At 37.8% G+C, this 23,034-nt stretch overlaps 1 protein-coding gene across 1 annotated transcript; it reads right to left on the minus strand.

The window, feature by feature from the left end:
• Nucleotides 1-8,448: 8,448 nt before the first annotated feature.
• Nucleotides 8,449-10,859, minus strand: LOC115974601 (dehydrin COR47-like). Its single transcript, XM_031095020.1, has 2 exons — nucleotides 10,074-10,859; nucleotides 8,449-9,193 (listed from the first exon to the last, which is right to left on the minus strand). Exons 1-2 carry the CDS (start codon nucleotides 10,710-10,712, stop codon nucleotides 8,696-8,698), a joined length of 1,137 nt encoding a protein of 378 aa, XP_030950880.1. The 5' UTR covers nucleotides 10,713-10,859; the 3' UTR covers nucleotides 8,449-8,695.
• Nucleotides 10,860-23,034: the final 12,175 nt, after the last annotated feature.

Raw genomic sequence — 23,034 nt, forward strand, 5'->3', positions numbered from 1 at the left:
ATACTGATTACAATCACAAGTGATACACGATGTAGGTGTTGATGCATTTTTGCTTAATGCTTATCCTTATATTTTATCAAAATATTTGTTTAGCTCAAAGATATATAAAGCCGCTAGGTTTGAACCTCAGGGAACTTTTTGACACTTATGTTTCTTAGGATTTAGTGGCTAGATTCTTTTCAAGTTTTGGACCTTAAGAGAAGAAAAAGAGGATCTTATATTGTTTTGTGTATTTGTAAGGTTTGAGTTGGCACTAGATCATCGCTTCTTGGATTTCTCCGTATGTGAGATGGACAAAGGTGTGCTCTTGTCAATTACAATGGGAATTATGTGACTTTAACCGCCGACTAGATCCTACAAAGTCACAAACAACCAAAGTCTTTAGGTTTCTACATGACCTCACGTTATATTTAGGCCAGAGTGTTTGAGAGACTTCAAGTATCTACATCTTATTATTCCATACTCTAACAGAACAGTGATGAGATACTCCTCGTCTCATAATAATAGAACTCACTAATTAATCTATGATGTGGTCCATGATGAATGTGAGATGAGAGAATATTGCATCATTGTACTGTATAAGAGAACCTAATACTTTTATGGGTCGAGTATCAGCATAAATATGGTTTGACCTTTTGATTCAACCACTTAAATACTTGGATTAAGAACAAGAGCAAGAGATGAAGGAAGATGTTCAACTGCAAATCAACAAAGCTTACTTGTGTAATATAGGGTCTAAGTTAAACTAACAATTCTTTAGTATAAAACTATTGAATGGCTTTTTATTAAATTAATAATTTAAGCAAACATTAAGAGCATACTTAATACTTTTTATAACACAATACTTCATGGTATTTCCAAAAAAAAAAAAAAAAATCATATTACCAGTGATTTGATAATTGCAATAATGAGGAAAGAGAGATTCAAATCTTAATTCTTATCATAAAGAAAATAGACAATGCCACCGAGCTACATAAACTATGTATACATACTTAATAGGCCGAGCAAATTAATGTCCAACACGAACTTGATCCATGCACCACTATGTAGAAGGCTTGGCCTGTACCTACCTCTAAGTTTAGCCTAACACAACCCACACAACATCCGCAATATCATCACCACTCATATGCAAACCCTCCACACTTAGCAAAGCAAGCCATAGCCCAAAATCGCAATTCCCACATAATGGGCAACATGCCGATCGATACATTCTAGTAGTCCAAATCCTATCTTCATGCCGATCGATACATAATGGGCAAACGCTACTTCATCAATCTATCCATAGCCAAGCCCACACAAAGCTACTATGGTTAAGGGACAGAGCAAAAAAATTTCCTTTGGGGTCCACCGTAGGACCAAGATAATATTATATAAACTCATATCACAAATGAATAGACAAAGACTCATATGTAGTTATGTATAAGCTTTTGCTATTTTGCTTAAAAAATGTGAGCAAAATATTTTATATTATGTAAAATATAACTAAACTAAAATTATTAATTCAATTTCTTTTTAGGTTTTTAATGTCATAAATTTTGTTTATGTAAGTCATATATTATTTAGTAGGTGAAAGATCTATAAATTTTATATAATTAAAAAAAAAATTGAATTTCATATTGAGCACTTATGTTGTATTTATATATAATGTTTTTTTAAAAAGTTTTATTCACGTGGTATGATATAATTTTTATTTTAGTGAAACTTTAAGCTTTTAAGCCTTTACAATTTTTTATTTTTTAAAGAGTCTCAATCTATGGTATCAACTCTTAATGCTAGTTTTTTATCATTAAATTAAGACATCAATCGGTTTTTGGTATAGACGATGATTGGACTTCAAAACTCTTATTCAACTATCAAAAACTTTACCAATTAAGTTTTTCGGAATTCACAAACCTTTACAATTTTACTTAGAAAAAAAATCATTTACGAATAACAATACTAACAAATTTATGGAATACATACCATGTAACTTCTTCTTTTTTTTTTTTTTTTTTTGAGGACACATACACCATGTACTTAGCATATATAATTGGTCCAAAAATAACAAAGCAGTTTACCAATCAAAAATCATTTTAGGAAACTATATTATTACAAGAAAATTATCAAAAGGCTTGTTACATTTATAAAGCCAACATAGCTACTTATTGTGTGGTCATAAACCACCGAGAGGAGTAGCACAACTGGCTATTATTACCGATAACTTTGCTTAACCAAGGTTATTAAAACCGGACCGGATCGGACCATACGGTCGGACCGGATTAGCCAAAAACTGGTCACCATTATGGTTTTTTAAGCATAAAAAACCGGAATTCTCTCTTTTGTAGCAAACCTTCTGAACCCTAATCTAACCGTACGGTTTGTTGAACCGTGCACGGTTGTTCCGATTTTCTTCCCACAAAATTTTGCTAAAAAATCTCAATCTTGACCTCGTTTGTCCACCATCACTTGATCTGACCGTTTGAACTTTGAAGGATCGATCTACTTGTTTGGAGATGAAAGACCGAGAGAGAGAGGGGCAAGAGTGATAGAGAGAACAAAGTAACAGAGAAATAGAGAAGGAAACTGATAAAGAATTGGCAGAGTAAACAAAGTAAGATCATTCCTATCAACAATTCTAAAAAATTTAGCATTTACCATCTCAAAACTCAATTTTATAACATATAACACACCACTTTACAATAGAACCTATATCAAAACTTCTATTTTTTTTTTTTTTACCATTTCATTTAAATATTGTTTATTTATTATTTTTCAACAATTTTTTTATTTTTCCCCTCTCCTCTGTCTCTCTCTTTCTCACAGCACCACCGACGCCACACTACCAACAGTCACCACAAAACCAACCACCCGCCAAAAACCCACCACCCATACCACAACCACCACTAACAAAAAAAGGAAAAAAAAATCACAGCAAAAAGAAACCTCCACATCCACCCACAACCACCACATCCACTCACCACCACCAACCACAGCTAAAAAAAAAAGAAAAAAAAAAAACCTCCACCATTGCCGCCACCAACAAACCCACCACCACCGGCCCACCACAATCCATACCCATCCAAAACCAAATCACAAACCCACCATCCAAAACCAAATCACAAACTCACCAAAATATTCCCAAATTGGAACCCTTGTACAAACCCACAACTTGCAAATCGGAGCCCAAGGCATGAGAGAGAGATAATCATAGATATGAATTGGTGAGGGTGAGTGGGAGGGCGAATCGAAGGCTGCGGCGACTTGGCGATATTGCGGCCAAAAAGTAGAGAGATCGAGTGACTGAGAGTAGAGAGATCAGCAATGTGCTAGTGACGTTGCAGACGAAGAGTAGAGAGATCGAGTGACTAAGAGTAGAGAGATCGACGGCGAGCAGAGACCGACGACGAGCAGAGATTGGCGATGAGCACAACAGACCATGAACCATGGAGAGAGAAGAGAGAACAAAGATGAAAGAAGTGAGAGAGGAAAGAAAATGGGAAATGAGAAAGAGCAGTTGGGTGAATAAAAATGTCCTAGCGAGGGGTATCGATAAGGGTTGGATCCCCCCCTATGAGAAAGAAAGGAGCCTAGCAGCCTTTTTTCACAGAAAAGACTGAACAAGGAATTCTTTGTTCCCTCTGCCGCTTACCGAAAGCACTTTCACTTACAGAACTTGACTTACTTCATCTTCGAAGGTGGAATTGAACACAAGGAAGAGAGATTCAAACCTTTATAGATAAGGAGCTCCTAGACTAGCCGCGGTTTGAGTTTGGCTTTAAAGGAAACGAACGTAGCCTTGAATAACTAAAAAGGAGTCCAATGCCCGAAAAGAGTACAGGACAAAGAACCAAGACTCGTGATCTGTGGTTGGTTTCATTCAACCTCCCAGATTCCCATTCATAAGAGAGTGGTAGTTGTCACCGGAAACAGGTAAAAAAATCATTTTTTATTTTACAATACAGCTATAGTGCACTCTCACTATAGCAAAATTGTAAATTTTATAGCATATATCAGGAGCAAGATTGTAAATTTTATAGCTGTAAGGACACGATTCGTAACGAACCGTAACAGTGTTGGGTTCGTACGTAAAAAGGCCCAAACAATATCATTTGTAGAGTGTGGGTTTGAAAGGCTAGGCCTTGGTCACCAAACGGTGGGTTTTTCGTGGTATTCATACATGATTAAGTCGTTTTCGCCCTAAGAGTCTTTCTCCTGGAGGCGGGCTGGGAGGCTCTGGTTTTTGGCCATTTTTCCCAGCCTCCTCTCTGGATTACTTATTTTTCCTTTTATACTAGCCTGTGTTTTTTTATCCTCCATCCACGTGTAGGATCAACATTCTAAGACTGATACTTGTCCCATCAGCCCATACCCAGAGTGGTTGGGGGTGGTTGTAAAAGCTGGAGAGTATGGCTCTGTCAGGTGCAGAGTATTGAATGGCAGTAAGGGCAGCTTTCCCTGATCGTTATACTTTCCAGCATACCCTTTTCTATTAGCGCAGATATTTTAGATTTTTTCTCAAGTTGTTTCTATACCATTTTTGCCCTTTCTTCTTGTGAGATCTCGGACATGCCGAGGACTGAATCGTCCTCGGCTGTGTCCCAAGGCAATTTTGTACTTGTATTAACGATCTTGGGCTATAACCCTTCTCGGCTCGGGCCTTGGGCCCCAACTAATAAATGGGATTGGCCCACGAAGTATTGGGCCCCATAATAGCCCCTCAAAACCTTAATGTCCGACCTCTTGGTTGGAGAGGAGGGTTTTGGTAATACCAAGCCTTTATTACGGCTCGTTTAACTCAGCCTTTTATTAATGTTGGCGTTTCTTTATCTGCCCAAGAAATGTACCGGTCTACGAGACATTCCTCTGAATTCATTCACAACGCGTTCCTGCCTTTTGGTTATCCAAAACGCGCCTTTAATGACTTCCATTTATGAGACTATTTAAATTCGACGGTTTGTTGACGATGTGGGGAAGTGGAACGAGTACATTTTCGTTTACCGATTTTATTGGAAATCTGGACGGATTAAATACCTTCCGTTCTACCCTTCATATAAGAAGGAAAGTAAGAGGTTATTTCTCCTGTACAGAAACCCTTTTAATCCCTCTGAAATCTGAAACCCTTAGCCTCCTCCAGAGTTTACTTTACCCGCTAGTTATACTTTAACTTGTAATTCGTTCGAAATAGGAGTAAGTAATGAAGGAACCATACCCTTCACAGAAATAGCATGTTCTTATGAAGCTAAAAATGGCTCGGTCAGGGCAAGGATGACGGAGACTCAAGATCCTTCTTACCCTCCTTTCAGCCAAAATCTGAAGTAGGGGCTCGTCACGTCAAACTTTAGGCGCGACTGAGCTGGGGTCTCCCATTATCAGTACCAGCCGCTCTCTCATGAGCATAGCTAACATGGCACCAGCGTGTTAGGAGTCAGGACTGACGCAGGGACTAAGTGCCCCTGCTTCTTCCTCTCTTCGTTCACTGGTGCATCCTTTTGCCTCTCTTTCTTCTTCTTTCCACCACCAGATCCATCCTGGTACTTTTCCTTCTTCCTTTTCTTCTCCTCCTTCTTTCTCTTCATTTCCTCCCTCTTCTTCTCCTCCTTCTCTCTCTTCATCTCCTCCCTCTTCTTCTGAAGAAGGTCCTCCTCTCAATATGGACGCTACTGGGGCAGAGTTTAGAAGGATTTTGGAGACGGGTTTAAAAAGACATCTGACTGTTTATTTGTCATATTGTTGTTGTTGTTTTTTTTTTTCATTGTTTTTGTAGCTTGTTTTCTATGTAGGCTTGTTTAAACCCTTCATTGTACGCTGTAATACATCTTCATATTAATAAAAGACGTCTTTACTTTGTTTCATATATCCTATTTCTTCTTTTTTGAAAGGGTTGTGCCGTGAATAGATGTACTATCCTGGGACTTCTTTTTTTGTTTTTATACTATAAATGATGCTTAGGGCCAAAATCCTAGTTAGTAAAAGGATCTTGCTCTGTGCTTATTGGAATTATCTAGTATGATAGTGCCGACTTGAACAAATGGTACTTAGGGCAGAAACCTTTACTGAGACAATAATGTTTATAATGAACTTAATAAAATTGTTTGGCACAGTAATGCCAACTTGGAAAAGAAATACTTAGGGCCAAAATCCCTTACCAAGATAAAAGATATTATTATGAACTTATGAGAGACGTTCGGCACAATAATGCCAACTTGAACAAATGACACTTAGGGTCGAAACCCTTGCTAAGGAAAACATATTATTATGAACTTAATAGAGTTGTTCGGCACTATAATGTCGACCTGAGAAAACAATACTTACCCCAAAAATGGCCGAGATGACCACTGAATGTTCGGGGAGGTGTAGGAGGTAGTCATCCGAGGACATATAACCCAAGAATGAACAGCCTCTACAGGTTGCCGAGTAGGAAGGCGTTTCACCATCTTTCTAATAACCTTCATAGCTTTAAACTTCTCTGGTACTTGATCCGAGGATTGAGCAATTTAGAATTCTTATTAAGTAGCTGACCTTTCCATAGGTTTGAGTCCAAAACTCAGTTTTCCTTCTGGCATGAGGCGTTGGCTTTAGGGGGATTGGCTCCTCGGCCAAGCCCCTAGAATCATCCATGCGATTGACGCTACAAAGCGTAGCCCCTAGTCAAGAATCATAGCCCCTAGTGGAACTCTATGCTAGAACGCTATAACTGGCTGCTAAAAATGATAAGGGAACTGTCTCGACCTACCGTCTATGCCAACACACAAGCCTTTCCCACAGACGGCGCCAATTGTAAAGACACAATTCGTAACGAACCGTAACAGTGTTGGGTTCGTACGTAAAAAGACCCAAACAATATCATTTGTAGAGCGTGGGTTTGAAAGGTTAGGCATTTGTCACCAAACGGTGGGTTTTTTGTGGTATTCATACATGATTAAGTCGTTTTCACCCTAGGAGTCTTTCTCCTGGAGGCGGGCTGGGAGGCTCTGGTTTTTGGCTATTTTTCCCAGCCTCCTCTTTGTATTACTTATTTTTCCTTTTATACTAGCCTGTGTTTTTTTATCCTTCGTCCACGTGTAGGATCGACATTCCAAGACTGATACTTGTCCCATCAGCCCATACCCAGAGTGGTTGGGGGTGGTTGTAAAAACTGGAGAGTATGGCAGAGTATTGAATGGCAGTAAGGGCAGCTTTCCCTGGTCGTTATACTTAGCATACCCTTTTCTATTGGCGCAGATATTTTAGATTTTTTCCCAAATTTCTATACCATTTTTGCCCTTTCTTCTTGTGAGATCTCGGACATGCCGAGGATTGAATCGTCATCGGCTGTGTTCCAAGACTATTTTGTACTTGTATTAACGATCTTAGACTATAACTCTTCTTGACTCGGACCTTGGGCCCCAATGAATAAATGAGATTGACCCACGAAGTATTGGGCCCCACAATAGCATATACCAGTTTTGATAGAGAGGATCTTTTGAGATTTAGATGCTAAAAAATAGCATTTTTAGTATTTGAAAATGTTGATGAGAATACTCTAAAAAAGAAAAAGAAGAACCCGGATTTGATATTGGGAATATGGAAATGGTTTCTATTTTAAATTTTTTTACCTAAAAAGTCACGCCTCTCCCTCTTTTTTGATAACCATCCAAGAATTTCTTCCGCTCTTTATTATCACCTTTCCCATCACTTGATTAGTTGATTTTTTTTTTCTTTTTTCTTTTTCTTTATAAGAGATATTTTATAATTTTTGTAATAAATTACAAAAAAATCTTCTATATTTTATTCTCTTTAAATATTATTTTGGTTAAGTTTGTTGAATTTTGTTTATGTATTTTATATATTTTTGTATTAATAAATTAATAAAATAATCTCGGATAAACCTTAAACCTTTTCCTAAAGTGACATTCCTCCTTCATAGGTTCATACCAAGTTCATAGCAATAAGCATAATGTGACTTCTCAAGAATCTACTTCTAACACCTTATCAGTAGTAGCTCTTTTCTCTCCAATAAAACTAAATGTCTATATATGTCGTCCACTATAAGATATCTTGATGTAACTCATTGACATCGATTGCTAACAACAAATTAAAGAATAAAAGCAAGGGGTGGAATGGAGACGTTAATAATTCAACAATTATTCAATATCTTTAGTTTAATATTAGTTTTTGGCATCAGAAGGGAAGTCTTACACGAGACACATCAGATGTGATAAAATGAGCTTATCTAACTTTAAAATATAGCTAGCCACTTTTTCATATCAGCAAACTAATTGGGTCACATTCTTGGTTTGCTTTCATAATTCATCAAGATAAAGTCGGTTTTCAAAGTGGGTCAGAGATCATCATCACTTGCACCTTCGTGAATACACCAAGACACAAAGTGAAATTATATCAACGTCGAATAATTAAAAACTTCTTTCTCTTTATCCCTCCCTCTTTCCACCATTGTCACAAAGCATACAAAGTGACAAACAAAACATTGTAGCTAAACCAGTCCAATAAATATTATTACAAATATAATATATTACTCGCAAATACTTTTTAATTAAAAAATAGAAGCAAATAACAACTTTTCTTTTTTTTTCTGTTACAAAACTCACATATAAGCACTTATACAAAGTATTTTTTATATGTAAAAAAAAAATAAAATAAACACAGCATATCAAATTAACAAACAAACCACACAAGCATCAACATTAATTCTTGTAAACACAACAACGAGCTGTTCTTAATGGGCAGCAGACTCTTTCTCTTTCTCCTTCTCTTCTTCAGTCTTTGGGTGGTAACCAGGGAGCTTCTCCTTAATCTTCTCCAAAATGCCCTTCTTCTCCTTCACATCTCCTTCATGATGAGTAGGTGGCTCAGAAGTGGTATACTCTGCAACCGAAGGAGGGACCTCTTCAGGCTTCTTGTGCTGGCCTGGAAGTTTTTCCTTAATCTTTTCAAGGAGGCCCTTCTTTTCTTCAGCTTGAGCTGGCTCTGCCAATGGTGCCTCTGGGAGTTTCTGAACTACTACCTCTTCTTCGTACCTCTCAACTGGAATGCTGGTGTCCTCATGCTTCTTCTCCTCGTGCTTCTTCTCTTCGTACTTCTTCTCTTCGAGCTTCTTCTCTTCTTCCTTGTCTCCGCCACCTATCTTCTCCTTGATTTTATCCTTCAGTCCCTTCTTTTCCTCCCTTTTCTTCTTCTTCTTCTCTTCTCCTTCACCTTCCTCCTCATCGCTAGACTGCAATTTTCAAACAATCCAAAGTTCAATTACAAATTATTCCAAAGGGTTAGAAAAAAGGGTTTTGATGGACTCACATTTTCAAAAATGCGGACAAACTGATGCGAATATGGGTAAAAGATAATATAATAAGTCAATGTTAAAATGACCGTTCATCATTCTCTGTAACTTATTGAATAAGTTATAATAATTATTATTATTATTATTTTTTTTTTGAGAATCAGTTATAATTAAATTTGTGAAAGCAAAATTGACTATTTATAATTAACGACAAAATTTCTAAAAATAATAATTGACATGAGTCTATTTACCTCAACAACAAGTTAAAAGTAAAATTAATAGTTGACTATTCACAGGCGACAACGCCAACAATAACAAGATAAAAATGTCACAAATTGCGGTGGTATCTGTGGTTATAAAAATTTAAGGACCGTACGAGGCTGTAATTATTACACGTGGCGTTATGGGTCCCAGTTATTTACAAAAGCTGGCAAGGGACGAAAGTCCCGCAGTCATTCATGGGAGAGTCCTTAATTCATGGGATGCATCATGCAACACGCAAATGATGAAAATCAACGACAAAGGCTTTATGGCCTGGCCACTCTTCCTTGGAAAATATGTAGGTCTACGACTACGATGACACACACAGATCCATTATTTCTAATGGTTCCAACTTTCAGGTCCTACGTTTTACAATCTCAACTATCAGGAATCCAAAAATACTATATATATATATATATATTGGTGAAGATAATAAACAGTAACACACAAACAAGGAAATTCATTGAACAATCAAAACAAAACTTTAAAAACAAAAACTGTGTAAAATATTTAAAAATATGGAAGATATTGAAATAGATATTATATATAAAATACTTACAGAGCTAGAGCTGCTGTTAGATCGGTGTAGCTTGCCGAAGAGACCAGGTTTCTTCTCTTCTTCCTTCTTCTCCTCCTTGTATGCCTCTACAGGCTTTGGTTGAGAATGAGACTCATACACTGAGACTTTCTCCTCTTCCTTATTATGGAAGAGACCGTGTTTCTTTTCTTCTTCCTTCCTCTCCTCTTTGTAGTAATCCTCTGCAGGCTTTGGGTGAGAATGAGACTCATACGCTGGTACTCTCTCCTCCTCCTTCTTCTGATAGAGATCATGTTTCTTCTCTTCTTCCTTCCTCTCCTCCTTGTAGTAATCCTCTATAGGCTTTGGGTGAGAATAAGATTCAGAAACAGTGAATTTCTCTTCTTCCTTCTTCCCCCAGAGACCATGTTTCTTCTCTTCCTCCTTCTCCTCCTTGTAGTACTCATCTACAGGCTTTGGATGAGAATGAGATCCTCCTCCTCCAGACACACTAACTTTCTCAAACTCAGACGCCATCACCTCCTCTTTTGGCTTCTTCTCCTCTTTCTTCCCCAAGAAATCAAACAAGCCTCGGTCCTTGCTCTCCACAGCTCCCTCGTTACCACCAGGGGTGGTAGTGGTAGTCTCATACTCATTCCTCTTGTGCTGGTGCTCCGCCATAATTGTTTCGCTATCAAATAATTATCACTACAATACACAGAAAAAGAATAAACCAAATGAAAAGTTTGTGAAATGTTTTTTCTCAAGTTTATGTAACAATGAATATATGCGTTATGACTTATGAAATGAGAGTAGTATGACAGGTCTTATATAGAAGTTAGGAATCCAGATTCCAAACAATGCATTAATAGCATAAAATAAATTAGCATCGTATTACGCGTTTCTGACGCGATTAAGCTAATTATTAACCGACAAGTCTTTTTTTATTTTTGTGGAACCGACGTGACGCATTCATTTCGAGATGGAAATTAAAACTTTAATATTTTCACTCTCTGGTTTTAAATTCTTTAATTGTACTCGCTATTTTTGATTGCCAACTGTCATTGGAGGCATATCTTAATTGTACTCGCTATTTTTGATTGCCAACTGTCATTGGAGGCATATCAAATGGCTGATAGAATAAGCAAAGTTTGAGCGTGTTGTGTAAACCGAGAGAAGTGATAGAGTAAACTAGATACTGCAAGTAACCCCCTGGCCGAGCATGATTATGTATGCCACTGATTGCCACACTTTCCACCTTGTATAAATCTCCAAACCTTCAAATTACGTAAAAAATCATATTATATATAATATAATATAATATAAGTTGGGTTTGGATATGTGTGATTACGCTATGTGATTCCATCAAATTCCAAAATTTTTTTTAAATTTTTAGATTTTATAGAACTAAAAAGGAATATTATACTACTAAAATTTTAATTCATCTTTATCATTAAATACTTTATCTCTTTAAAAATAAAATAAAGAAATAAAAAACTACTTCGAGTCTACTTCATGTAAGATGGTAAATATAGATTAATAAAAAAAAATTTATATAGTAAGCATAAAATAAAAATTGCTTCATGTAAGATTGTAGGTAAATTAATATTAGATTAAGGACTCTAATTTGTACTTATCTCTAATTCATTGTTATCATAAAGTAAGTGTATCTCTAAAAAAACTGAAATAAAAAACTGCAGATTAATATTAGATTAGTCAAGACTCTAATTCATTCATATCTCAAATTCAAAAAATCAGGACTCTAATTCATTCTTATCATAAAGTAAGTGTATCTCTTAAAAAAAAAACATACTGCTTCCTCTAAGGTTTTTTTTTTTTTTTTTTTTTTTTTGTGTGGGGCCCAAGTAATTTATGGGCCAGGCCCATTTACCCGCGGAGAATCCAAAGGCCCAAGCCGAGGAGGGCTATGGCCCAAGCCCGATAATATGAAGCACAAGATGGCCTTGGGATACAGCCGAGGACGGTTCAGTCCTCGGCAGAACCCACAATCCCATCGGACAGAGGGACAAAAACGGTATAGGACTAAGATTGAAAGAAAAATCCCAAATATCAAGGGAAAGCTGCCCTTACTGCCATTCAATACTCTGCACCTGACAGAGCCGCATTTTTTGGCTTTTACAACCATCCCCAACGACTTTGGGTATAGTCTGATGGGACAATTATCAGTCCTGGAAAGGTTGACCCTACACGTGGACGAAGGACAGTGAACGAAGGCTAGTATAAAAGGAAAAGTAAGTAATCTAGAGAAGAGGCTGGGAAAAATGGCTAGAAACCAGAGCCTCCCAGCCCACCTCTAGGAGCAAGATTCCAGGGGTGAAGAAAACTTAACCATGTATGAACACCACGGAAAACCCACCGCCTGGTGACCAAGGCCTAGCCTTTCAAACCCACGCTCTACAAATGATATTGTTTGGGTCTTTTTACGTACGAGCCCAACACCGCTACGGTTCGTCACGAATCGAGTCCTTACAATTGGCGCCGTCTGTGGGGAAGGCTTGTGTGTTGGCATAGACGGTAGGTTGAGAGAGTTCCTTGACCATTTTTAACAACTGGTTATAGAGTTTTAGTGTAAAGTTCTGCTGAGGTCTATGATTCTTGACTAGGGGCTACGTTGGCTAGCGTCAATCGCTTAGGTAACCCTAGGGGCTTGGCTGAGGAGCTAACTCCCCTAAAGCCAAGGTCCCACGCAAAGAGAAAACCGAGTTTTGGACAGAACCAAGGCATTGCATGGTCCTCGGACCCAAGCCTATGGGGAAATCAACTACTTGGATGAGGAAAACTAGGTTTTGGACAAAACCAAGGTATTGCATGGTCCTCGGATCCAAGCCTATGGGGAAACCAACTACTTGGATGAGGAAAACTGAGTTTTGGACAGAACCAAGGCATTGCATGGTCCTCGGACCCAAGCCTATGGGGAAACCAACTACTTGGATGAGGAAAACTAGGTTTTAGACGGAACCAAGGCATTGCATGGTCCTCGGACCCAAGCCTATGGGGAAACCAACTACTTGGATGAGGAAAACTAGGTTTTGGACAGAACCAAGGCATTGCATGGTCCTCGGACTCAAGCCTATGGGGAAACCAACTACTTGGATGAGGAAAACTAGGTTTTGGACAGAACCAAGGCGTTGCATGGTCCTCGGACTCAAGCCTATGGGGAAACCAACTACTTGGATGAGGAAAACTAGGTTTTGGACAGAACCAAGGCATTGCATGGTCCTCGGACCCAAGCCTATGGGGAAACCAACTACTTGGATGAGAAAACTAGGTTTTGGACAGATCCAAGGCATTGCATGGTCCTCGAACCCAAGCCTATGGGGAAACCAACTACTTGGATGAGGAAAACTAGGTTTTGGATAGAACCAAGGCATTGCATGGTCCTCGGTCCCAAGCCTATGGGGAAACTAACTACTTGGATGAGGAAAACTGAGTTTTGGACAGAACCAAGGCATTGCATGGTCCTCGGACTCAAGCCTATGGGGAAACCAACTACTTGGATGAGGAAAACTAGGTTTTGGACAGAACTAAGGCATTGCATGGTCCTCGGACCCAAGTCTATGGGGAAACCAACTACTTGGATGAGGAAAACTAGGTTTTGGACAGAACTAAGGCATTGCATGGTTCTCGGACCCAAGCCTATGGGGAAATCAACTACTTGGATGAGAAAACTGGGTTTTGGACAGAACTAAGGCATTGCATGATCCTCGGACCCAAGCCTATGGGGAAACCTATTACTTGGATGAGGAAAACTGGGTTTTGGACAGAACCAAGGCATTGCATGGTCCTCGGACCCAAGCCTATGGGGAAACCAACTACTTGGATGAGGAAAACTGGGTTTTGGACAGAACCAAGGCATTGCATGATCCTCGGACCCAAGCCTATGGGGAAACCAACTACTTGGATGAGGAAAACTAGGTTTTGGACAGAACCAAGGCATTGCATGGTCCTCGGACCCAAGTCTATGGGGAAACCAACTACTTGGATGAGGAAAACTGAGTTTTGGACAAAACCAAGGCATTGCATGGTCCTCGGACTCGAGCCTATGGGGAAAACCAACTATTTAGATGAGAAAAAGATTGAGTTTTGTAAGGTTGGCTACCTAATAACAATTCTAAAATATTCAATTCTCGGCTCAAATACTGTAAAAGGTCAATGTCGATAGGAGTGTTAAGAAGATGGTGAAACGCCCCATTATTCAGTAGCCTAGAGGGGCTGTCCATTCTACGGATGATACGTCCTCAGATGGTTCCTTCCTACAACGCATCGAGCATTGAGCTATCATCTCGGCTAGGTTTGCTGTAAGTATCGTTTTTCACAGGTTGGCATTGTGATGCCAAGCAACTCTATTAAAGTTATGGTGATATCTGTTTTCTTGGTAAAGCATTCTTGCCCTAAGTGTCATTGATTCAAATGCTATATTATTGTGCCGAACATCACTTACAAATTCACAATAGTGCCTTTCTTTTTGATAAAGGATTGGGGTCCCAAGTATCATACTCTAAGGTCGGCGATATTGTGCTAGGCCGACTTAGTAAGCTCATCATAATGCCTTTGCTTTTCCTGCCTCATGGGAGTTTCAGCCCTAAATATCATTTGTTTGATTCAGTATTATTAAGTCGGATTATTTTTATAAATACGGAGTCAGATATTATTTAAACTGGATTGTGTGCCTATGTATTGCGTTATCATTTCGAAAATAAAGAAATAGAACATACGAAGTCAAATAATAACCATTCTTATTAATATAAAAATGTATTACAATGTACAAAGAGGGGCTTAAACAGGTCTATACAAAAGGTAAACTGTCGAAACAATAATAATAAAAAAAAACCTCGCAATACAGATAAGTAAACAACCAGGTGTCTTGTTAAACTTGTCTCCGAAATCCTTCCAAATTCTACCTCAGTATCGCCCATATTGAGAGGGGAACCTTCTTCAGAAGAAGGTGGAAGAGATGGAGGAAGAAGATGGAGGAGATGAATGAAGAAGATGGAGGACATGAGTAAGGAAGGAGGAGAAGAAGAGAGAAGAGATGAAAAGGAAGAAAGAGAGGCGGAGGGGGCACCAGTGAACGAAGAGAGGAAGAAGCAGGGGCACTCAGTCCCTGCCTCGGTCCTGACTCCTAACACACTGGTGCCATGTTAGATATGCTTGTGAGAAGCCGGTTGGTACTGATAAGGGGTGTCATCGGCTCAATCACGCCAAAAGGTTGACGTGACGAGCCCCTGCTTCGGATTTTGGCTGAAAGGAAAGTCAGACAAATCTTGAGTCTCCGCCATCCTTGCCCTGACCGGGCCATTTCGAGCTTTGTTAGAACATGGTGTTTTTGAGAGGGGTACGATTCCTTCATTGATTACTACTATAGCGAAGGTATTACAACTTAAGAAATAACCAAAGGGCAAAATTAAAACTTTGAGAAGAGTCTAAAGGTTTCAGATTTTGGAGGGATTAGAGTGGTTCAGGTACGAGTGAAACAACTCTCGCCTTTTCTTTTTATATGAGGGGCTAAACGGAGGGTACTTAATACGTTCAGATCTCCAAGGAAATCTGTAAACAAGAGTACGCCCGTTCCGTCTCCCCACGCCATCAGTAACCGTGAAAATCTGGAAGATCTCGTAAAAGGAAACTATTAAAGACCCACTTTGGGTAGTCAAACGGCTTGAGCGCGTCCTTAATGAACTAGGAGGAACGTCTCGTGGACCGGTATGTCTCATGGGTAGGTGGAAAACCGCCAATATTGATGAAAGGCAGAATTAAATGAGCTGTATTAAAGGCTCGGTATTGCCAAAACCCTCCTTTCCAACTAGGAGGTCGGATAGCAGGGTTTTGAAGGGCTATTGTGGGGCCCAAGTAATTTATGGGCCAGGCCCATTTACCCGTGGAGAATCCAAAGGCCCAAGCCGAGGAGGGCTATGGCCCAAGCCCGATAATATGAAGCACAAGATGGCCTTGAGATACAGCCGAGGACGGTTCAGTCCTTGGCAGAACCCAAAATCCCATCGGACAGAAGGACAAAAACGGTATAGGACTAAGATTGAAAGAAAAATCCCAAATATCAAGGGAAAGCTGCCCTTACTACCATTCAATACTCTGCACCTGACAGAGCCGCATTCTTTGGCTTTTACAACCACCCCCAACGACTTTGGGTATAGGCTGATGGGACAATTATCAGTCCTGGAAAGGTTGACCCTACACGTGGACGAAGGACAGTGAACGAAGGCTAGTAAAAAGGAAAAGTAAGTAATCTAGAGAAGAGGCTGGGAAAAATGGCCAGAAACCAGAGCCTCCCAGCCCACCTCTAGGAGCAAGATTTCAGGGGTGAAGAAAACTTAATCATGTATGAACACCACGGAAAACCCACCGCCTGGTGACCAAGGCCTAGCCTGGTGACCAAGGCCTAGCCTTTCAAACCCACGCTCTACAAATGATATTATTTGGGCCTTTTTACGTACGAACCCAACACCGCTACGGTTCGTCACGAATCGAGTCCTTACATTTTGTATTAACTTTAACCTTTAAAAAAAAAAAAAAAAAAAAAAAAAAAAAAAAAAAAAAAAAAAACTAATAACAATCTAGCTAATAATGTTAACTATTTTTTTGGGATAAAGTATTTAAAAAAAAAAACTAATATGTAATTAACCTAATCTTCTTGATTAGGTAACTTCAAGGAGTTTAGAGTATTTGATTTTTACTTGGACTCCTTTTCTAGGTGGAGTATGTATATATACACTGTTAGTTGGCGTAGTTTTTCATTCTCCAACTTATTGTACAGTTTTTTTTATTTTTTATTTTATTTTATTTAGGCTTCCATTTTTCTACCTACAATCATATAGGTATGTATTTTTACTCTAATTTTTTATTATAATCAATTAAATACGTTTTATGTATTTGTTGCCTTTTGTTTAAGCTAATTTCCTTATATTTTTCTTTTTTTGAGGGGGTAATTTCCTTATGTTTGATCTAATTTATATGCTAATGGTTTGATCCAATTTAATTATTTTGTTGTCCAATATATATGTAAGTTGTCGAAGTAAATTCCAATCATATACTATTAAATATACATACAATTTTGCGATCTATATGGTACTTTGTTTTTTTAACTCTGTTTAATTTTCTTCTTGATTTTTTTTTTCCAAGTTTGTCAAAAAAGATTTCAAGCATCCTAAGAAAGGTCTGTAATCTAGATGTAGAACTTTGCAATTTTTTTTTTTTAATTAGAACAAATGCTTTATTCCTCAAATAGTTCTATATTTAAAAAGTGGCCAATTTTATGTTACTTTGTCTAAAGATTTTAATCATTAATATTATTGTTAATAATACTGCAAATCACTTATATTGTAGATTCATTAGATATAAAATTCATATGCGAATAGTTTGATACATGTAACTACAAATGTATTATAGCACAATTGGTATGTTAGAAGGTAATTTTGTATTAATGTGCAATCATTTTATATTTGATGGTTGTTATACCAATGCAATTTATTCCTTTCGTTATAATAATTACTTATTTGGTTATAATAATTATAAATATTCTATAAGTTTTAACATAAAACTGTGTAATGCACAGGCCTTCAACTAGTATATAATAAAAGTTGGACTTAGACGCCATTGTTACGTCACGTAACTTCACCAAATTGTAGAAATTTTATTAAATTTTTAGATTTTTAAAGAACTAAAAAGGAATAGTATACTACTAGGACTCTAATTCATTCTTATCATTAGATTAACATTATTTTTTTATTTGTTAGGATATATTTCTTAAATTAAGGGATAATATTTAACATAAAAAATTTAATTTAGATAATATTTATCATCTAAATTTTCAAAATTTTAATTCTACTCTAATTAAAAGTCTATTTTAAAAAATTTCTAAATTTAAATCTCATCCCACATTTTTGTTGTTTCTATTTTCCTCAAGTTGCAACTTAAATTTTATTAATTATTATTATTATTATTAAATTAATATTATTTTATCAAAATATCAAGATACAAAACTTGATTATTAAGGGATAAACAAAATCCAAATTCTTCAAGAGGTGATTAATATAAATCTATCCCAAAAAATAGTATATATATCCATTTTAATCTTTATCTATGCCAAAAAACAGTATATATTTCCATTAATTTGATAATTTCTACGTTGATGACATTTAAAATTAAAAAAAAAAAAAAAAAAAACTATCAGGATAAGAAGTCTGAGAAACAACCTCCAAAGGAACACAAGAGGTTCGACTTGAAGAAGCTTTCATATGAGGAAAGCAAGGCCAAATTGATTGAGAGATTGAATGCTTTTAACTCTGTAGCCGATGATGATGAGTAAAAGTAGTGTTGGATTCAGTGCTTAATATTTGTTAATTATCTGTGATACATTTTGTTTTTTTGTTAGAGCAACTAAGAACCTAGCCGTGTTTTTCTTTTTGTTAAATTTGTCATTTTTGCAAGTTGTCTTTCATCATCTATATAAAACATCAACCATGTTCTCTTGAGCCCAATGATATTCAAGAAATTGTTGATCAAGAGCCTGCATCTCCAAGTACTCCCGGCACTCCAAGTGTTGTAGAAAGTTCAACAGACATACTTACCTCACCTTATTCTAAATCCCATGAAGAGAAAGAACCTTCCTCTAGGATTAAGTTGAATCATCCTTCTGAAGTTATTGTGGGAAACATGAATGAACTTACACTAAGAAAGCGTACAGTTGATAAATGTGTTGCTAACTTTGTGTCATATTCTTATTATTTGTCACAGGTTGAACCCACTAAGGTCGAGAAAGCTCTTTAGGATGAAAGCTGGGTTGAGGCTATGCATGATGAACTGCTTCAGTTTCAAAGGAATGATGTTTGGACTCTAGTACCTAGACCGGAAGGTGAGCACATCATTGGCACAAAGTGGATCTTCTGCAATAAGACTGATAAGGAGGGCAATGTGATTTGCAACAAGGCAATGTGAGAGGGCAATGTGTATGTCACATGTTCGTCACATGTTCATGCATTTTTCATGCATACGTACCATTTTTTTCTATCTTATTGATATTGATTTATGTTGGTACTTTTCTGTTTGTCCCTCTTTCTCTCTCTTTCTCAGTTAATTGCTCTATGGCACCTAAACGTAAGTCTGCTTCGTCCTAGAACCCTCTTTAGAACCCTCTTTGTTCCGGAGCATCTACTTCTAATTCTACACCCTCTCACATTCGGTTCCGTGATGAGAAGGCCCATACGAACATCTTGGAGAACCTTTCATGATGCATCATTCATTCAGAACGCTAAGTCGTCCTATCAGACTTTTCCGATATTGACCTTCCCACTATCTACTACAGTAAGGGTTGGGAGTCACTTTGTGGCATCCCGATCACTTGTCCCTCCGTGATCATAGAAAAGTTTTACTCTAACATGCACAGATTTGATTATTCTATACCTCATTTCATTACTCGTGTTTGAGGTACACGCATTGTAGTCACTCCGGATCTTATATTCGAGGTGCTACATGTCCCAAGGGTAGCGCATCTTGACTACCCCAGCTGTGATCATCTTAGGACTGTGTCCAAAGACGAACTCTCGTCTCTCTTCTGTGAGATACTTTCTCTTTGGGTGACCATCAAAATACTCATTTCTTGGGCTTTGCAAAAGGTCCAAGGTTTCTAAATATGGTGATGACATTTGTTCTCCATCTCTTGTCTCACTATAACTCCATTACTGAGCCTCGTGCTCGATTTTCGTTATCCCTTCTCGAGGGACTCACTATAGATTTTCCCTCTCACTTTATACTCTCCCTTATAGATGTCTATAAGGATACGATAACCTGTGACAAGCTCATTTTCCCTTCGGCTATCACGCGGATTCTCCACCATGCGTTTGTCTCCTATTCTAAGTCTACAGACTTCTTTGTCATGTGTGCCATAGACACAGCGACCGTTAGATGGAGTGAGGCCCAACTTCGACTGAAACGACCATGGACTGAGATGGCAACTCCTCTGGCATCTTCAGCTCCATCCACATTTGCTCCTTCTTCTTCTACGAGTGGTATGACTTTTAAGGCAGTCATGTCATAGTTTCAGCGCTTGGATGCTTGCCTTGACACACTCAATGACGTGTTGTGTCAGGTGAACACCCGTATCGGTCGTATTGCGCAACGTCAGGCTCGCCTTGATGCCTTTGTGGAGTCTCTCTCTCCTTCTCCAGAGGCATTTAAGGATGAGGACGATGATGGTGATTCTGACAATGATGATGATGATAAGAATGAGGATGCTAGCTCTTTCGGTGACTACGAGTTGATTGCTTAAGTTACTTGTCCTTTGTCATTCGTGACAAAAATGGGAAGTAGTTTTGGATATGAGAGTAGTCATGTTCTTAAGGGGAGAGTTAGTATAGGAGATTTTTTTTGTTAGGGGGAGTGTTTTTTTTTTTTTTTTTTTTTTTGAGGAATGTAGTAAGGACTTTTTATATCTTTTCTTTTCTCTTCTTTTTAGATACATTGTTCTTATTTTGTGATAGCAAACCTTATACTCATTTTGATATATATATATATATATATATATATAGAGGTTGTTATTACATTCTTTCATCGATCTCTTCATGTGTTGTTTCTTTTCTCTTTTTATGCACATGCTTCTTATTTATTGTATGTAATCTTTTATTTCTATTTCACATTAAGATGCCGTGATGAGTTTTGTTTAAAGTGTTTCAGAAATACAGGTTGTTAAAGTCTTTCTTGCCATGAACTCCTTGCAAAGTTTTTCAAGAGTTTGTGTTAGGATAGATTTTATTGTATTTAGCAAGTGAGTATGAGTTGAGTGATTTATGACTTTTCTCATATGTTCATTTGTTTGTTGTGGTTTTGTCATAGATTTCCAAAGGGGGAGATTGTTAGGACATATATGAATCATGTTAGGAACATATGTCATCTAGAATTGGCTAATCCTTAGACAAAATGCACTTGTACTTGTACTTGTTTGGATCTAGGATGTGTTTAATACTTCAAGAAATAAGAGTTCAAGTCCAAGTGTTAAAATCATGCAAATTTGTCCAAGAATCAAGTGAAGAAGTGCTGTATTTTGAAACTCGACAGATAGCATCTATCAAGGTTTAAAAGGGATCTTCAGCCCGATGCTCAACAACTGTTTAATAGATAACCTATCTATCGAGATTTACAAAAATCAATTTTTTCAGATCTGATTTCACATATATCCATGTATACATGTTTAGACTTTTTTTTCTCACAACCCTAAACATATATAAGGATTATTTTAAGGACCGTCACAATTGATGCAACTTAATAAAAAAGTTTTTCACAAGCATATTGTGACTAGAGACATATGCCTTAGTTCATCTTTCTCTTGAAGAAGCTGCTGCGTTTGTATGCCGTAAGGTTTTGTAATCAAGGAGTTTCGTGATCTTCATCGTGTTGATGAACTGAAGAACTTTGCAGCCAACATCCTTCTCAAGTTGGTGGTTAGTCATGTACTGTGAGCCGTTCATTGAAAATGAGAGATTGTTATTACAGAACAAGTCCAATTGGGTATTGGGGTAAGGGTTCGACTGTAAGTTGGTATAAGGTACTGGGATTCCTTTATTTGTAACCGCTTGTTGTAATAATAGTGGATTCTCGGGAGTGTTGACCTTAAAATCACCCTGTGGGGTTTTGCCTTAGAGGTTTTCTCTATTCGTAAACAAATCACTATGTCAACTTTATTTTCCGCTCTATATTAACTTAGTTGATGATTTGTTTGTACTACCACGCGTATTACCACGCGTATTACATGTTAATTGAATTAATTAATTAACTTGGCTAATTAATTGGTTAATTTATCACAATGGATCAATACATTCTTGGCCTATCAATAACTAAACTAAAATTATTAATTCAATTTCTTTTTAGATTTTTAATGTCATAAATTTTGTTTATGTAAGTCATATATTATTTAGTAGTTGAAAGATCTATAAATTTTATATAATTAAAAAATTGAGTTTTTTATTGAGCACTTATGTTGTATTTATAATGTACTTTTTTTTAAGTACTTTTATATTCTGATGAAGTGCAGATTCGTCAGTCGTTGTGTGTGCGTCCAGATGGAGCCGTTCTTCTGCTTATGTCACCCTGAAAATGGTAATGTAACTCCCTTAAGGTGGTCACCGGTGTGGTGCCTGCCACAACTTCTCCAATGCCAAAATCAGTATAAAAGAGTTTTTAGGAAATAACAGATTATTAGAATAACTAGCACTATTCTTAGGTGTCTGTGTACCTTGTGCTGGTGCTTGTGAGGGCCTTATATATGTTTCTATAGCCTCTAGCCGTTGTGGCAGTTATTGTGGCTTTAATGCCTTTCTTGGTAACGCCTTGTGCTCAATAGTATGGACTTCAATGGGCTTCCAACGGTCCATACAGCTGTTTTTGTAACCGTTCGAGGTATTATTGCTCGTATTGAATGGCTTTGCTACCTTCATCAATGATGTGGACATTTGATCAGCTCGTCCTAGGGGATGACCTCGTTGGTAACGATGATATCATCCGTGGAAGTTGAGTTCGTCAGCCCCATCAGCTGCCCCCCAAGCTCTGTGGTTGTCCGTAGGGCTGTCCAGCGGTTCTTTGACCCGTCCAAACCGACCGGGTCCGACCGACCCGCATCCCAATGGGTGAACCCGAAACATGTAGTGAGTCGGATTCGGGTGTATTTCTTTCAAAACCCGATTATTCGGGTCGGGTAGCGGTTTAAGGAAGAAAAAACCCGCATTACCCGACCCGACCGATATTTAAAAAAAAAAAAAAAGTAATTCAGCACTCAGTTTACCCGTGAAGACTGAGTCACTGAAGGGTGCTATCCAAGACTGAAATGAGGAGACTGATTGGACTTAAAGCACTCAGTTTGTTTTTTGTTTTACACGCTAAGTTCAAATCAGCCAACTTGCTCTTAAGATTTTTACACACCAAGCAATCATGGTCGTCCGATTTGAAAGTGATCAACGGTTAAAGCACTTAGTTTTTT

This window comes from Quercus lobata, chromosome 2, assembly GCF_001633185.2.
Source record: "Quercus lobata isolate SW786 chromosome 2, ValleyOak3.0 Primary Assembly, whole genome shotgun sequence".
Lineage (NCBI taxonomy): Eukaryota > Viridiplantae > Streptophyta > Magnoliopsida > Fagales > Fagaceae > Quercus > Quercus lobata.

What these genes read in the sequence shown, in the direction of transcription:
- LOC115974601 (XM_031095020.1), bottom strand. Translation starts at nt 10,712, where the DNA reads ATGGCGGAGCACCAGCACAAGAGGAATGAGTATGAGACTACCACTACC. An exon ending in CTAACAGCAGCTCTAGCTCT is followed by an intron (nt 9,194 to 10,073) that starts GTAAGTATTTTA and finishes TGAAAATTGCAG; the next exon opens with TCTAGCGATGAGGAGGAAGG.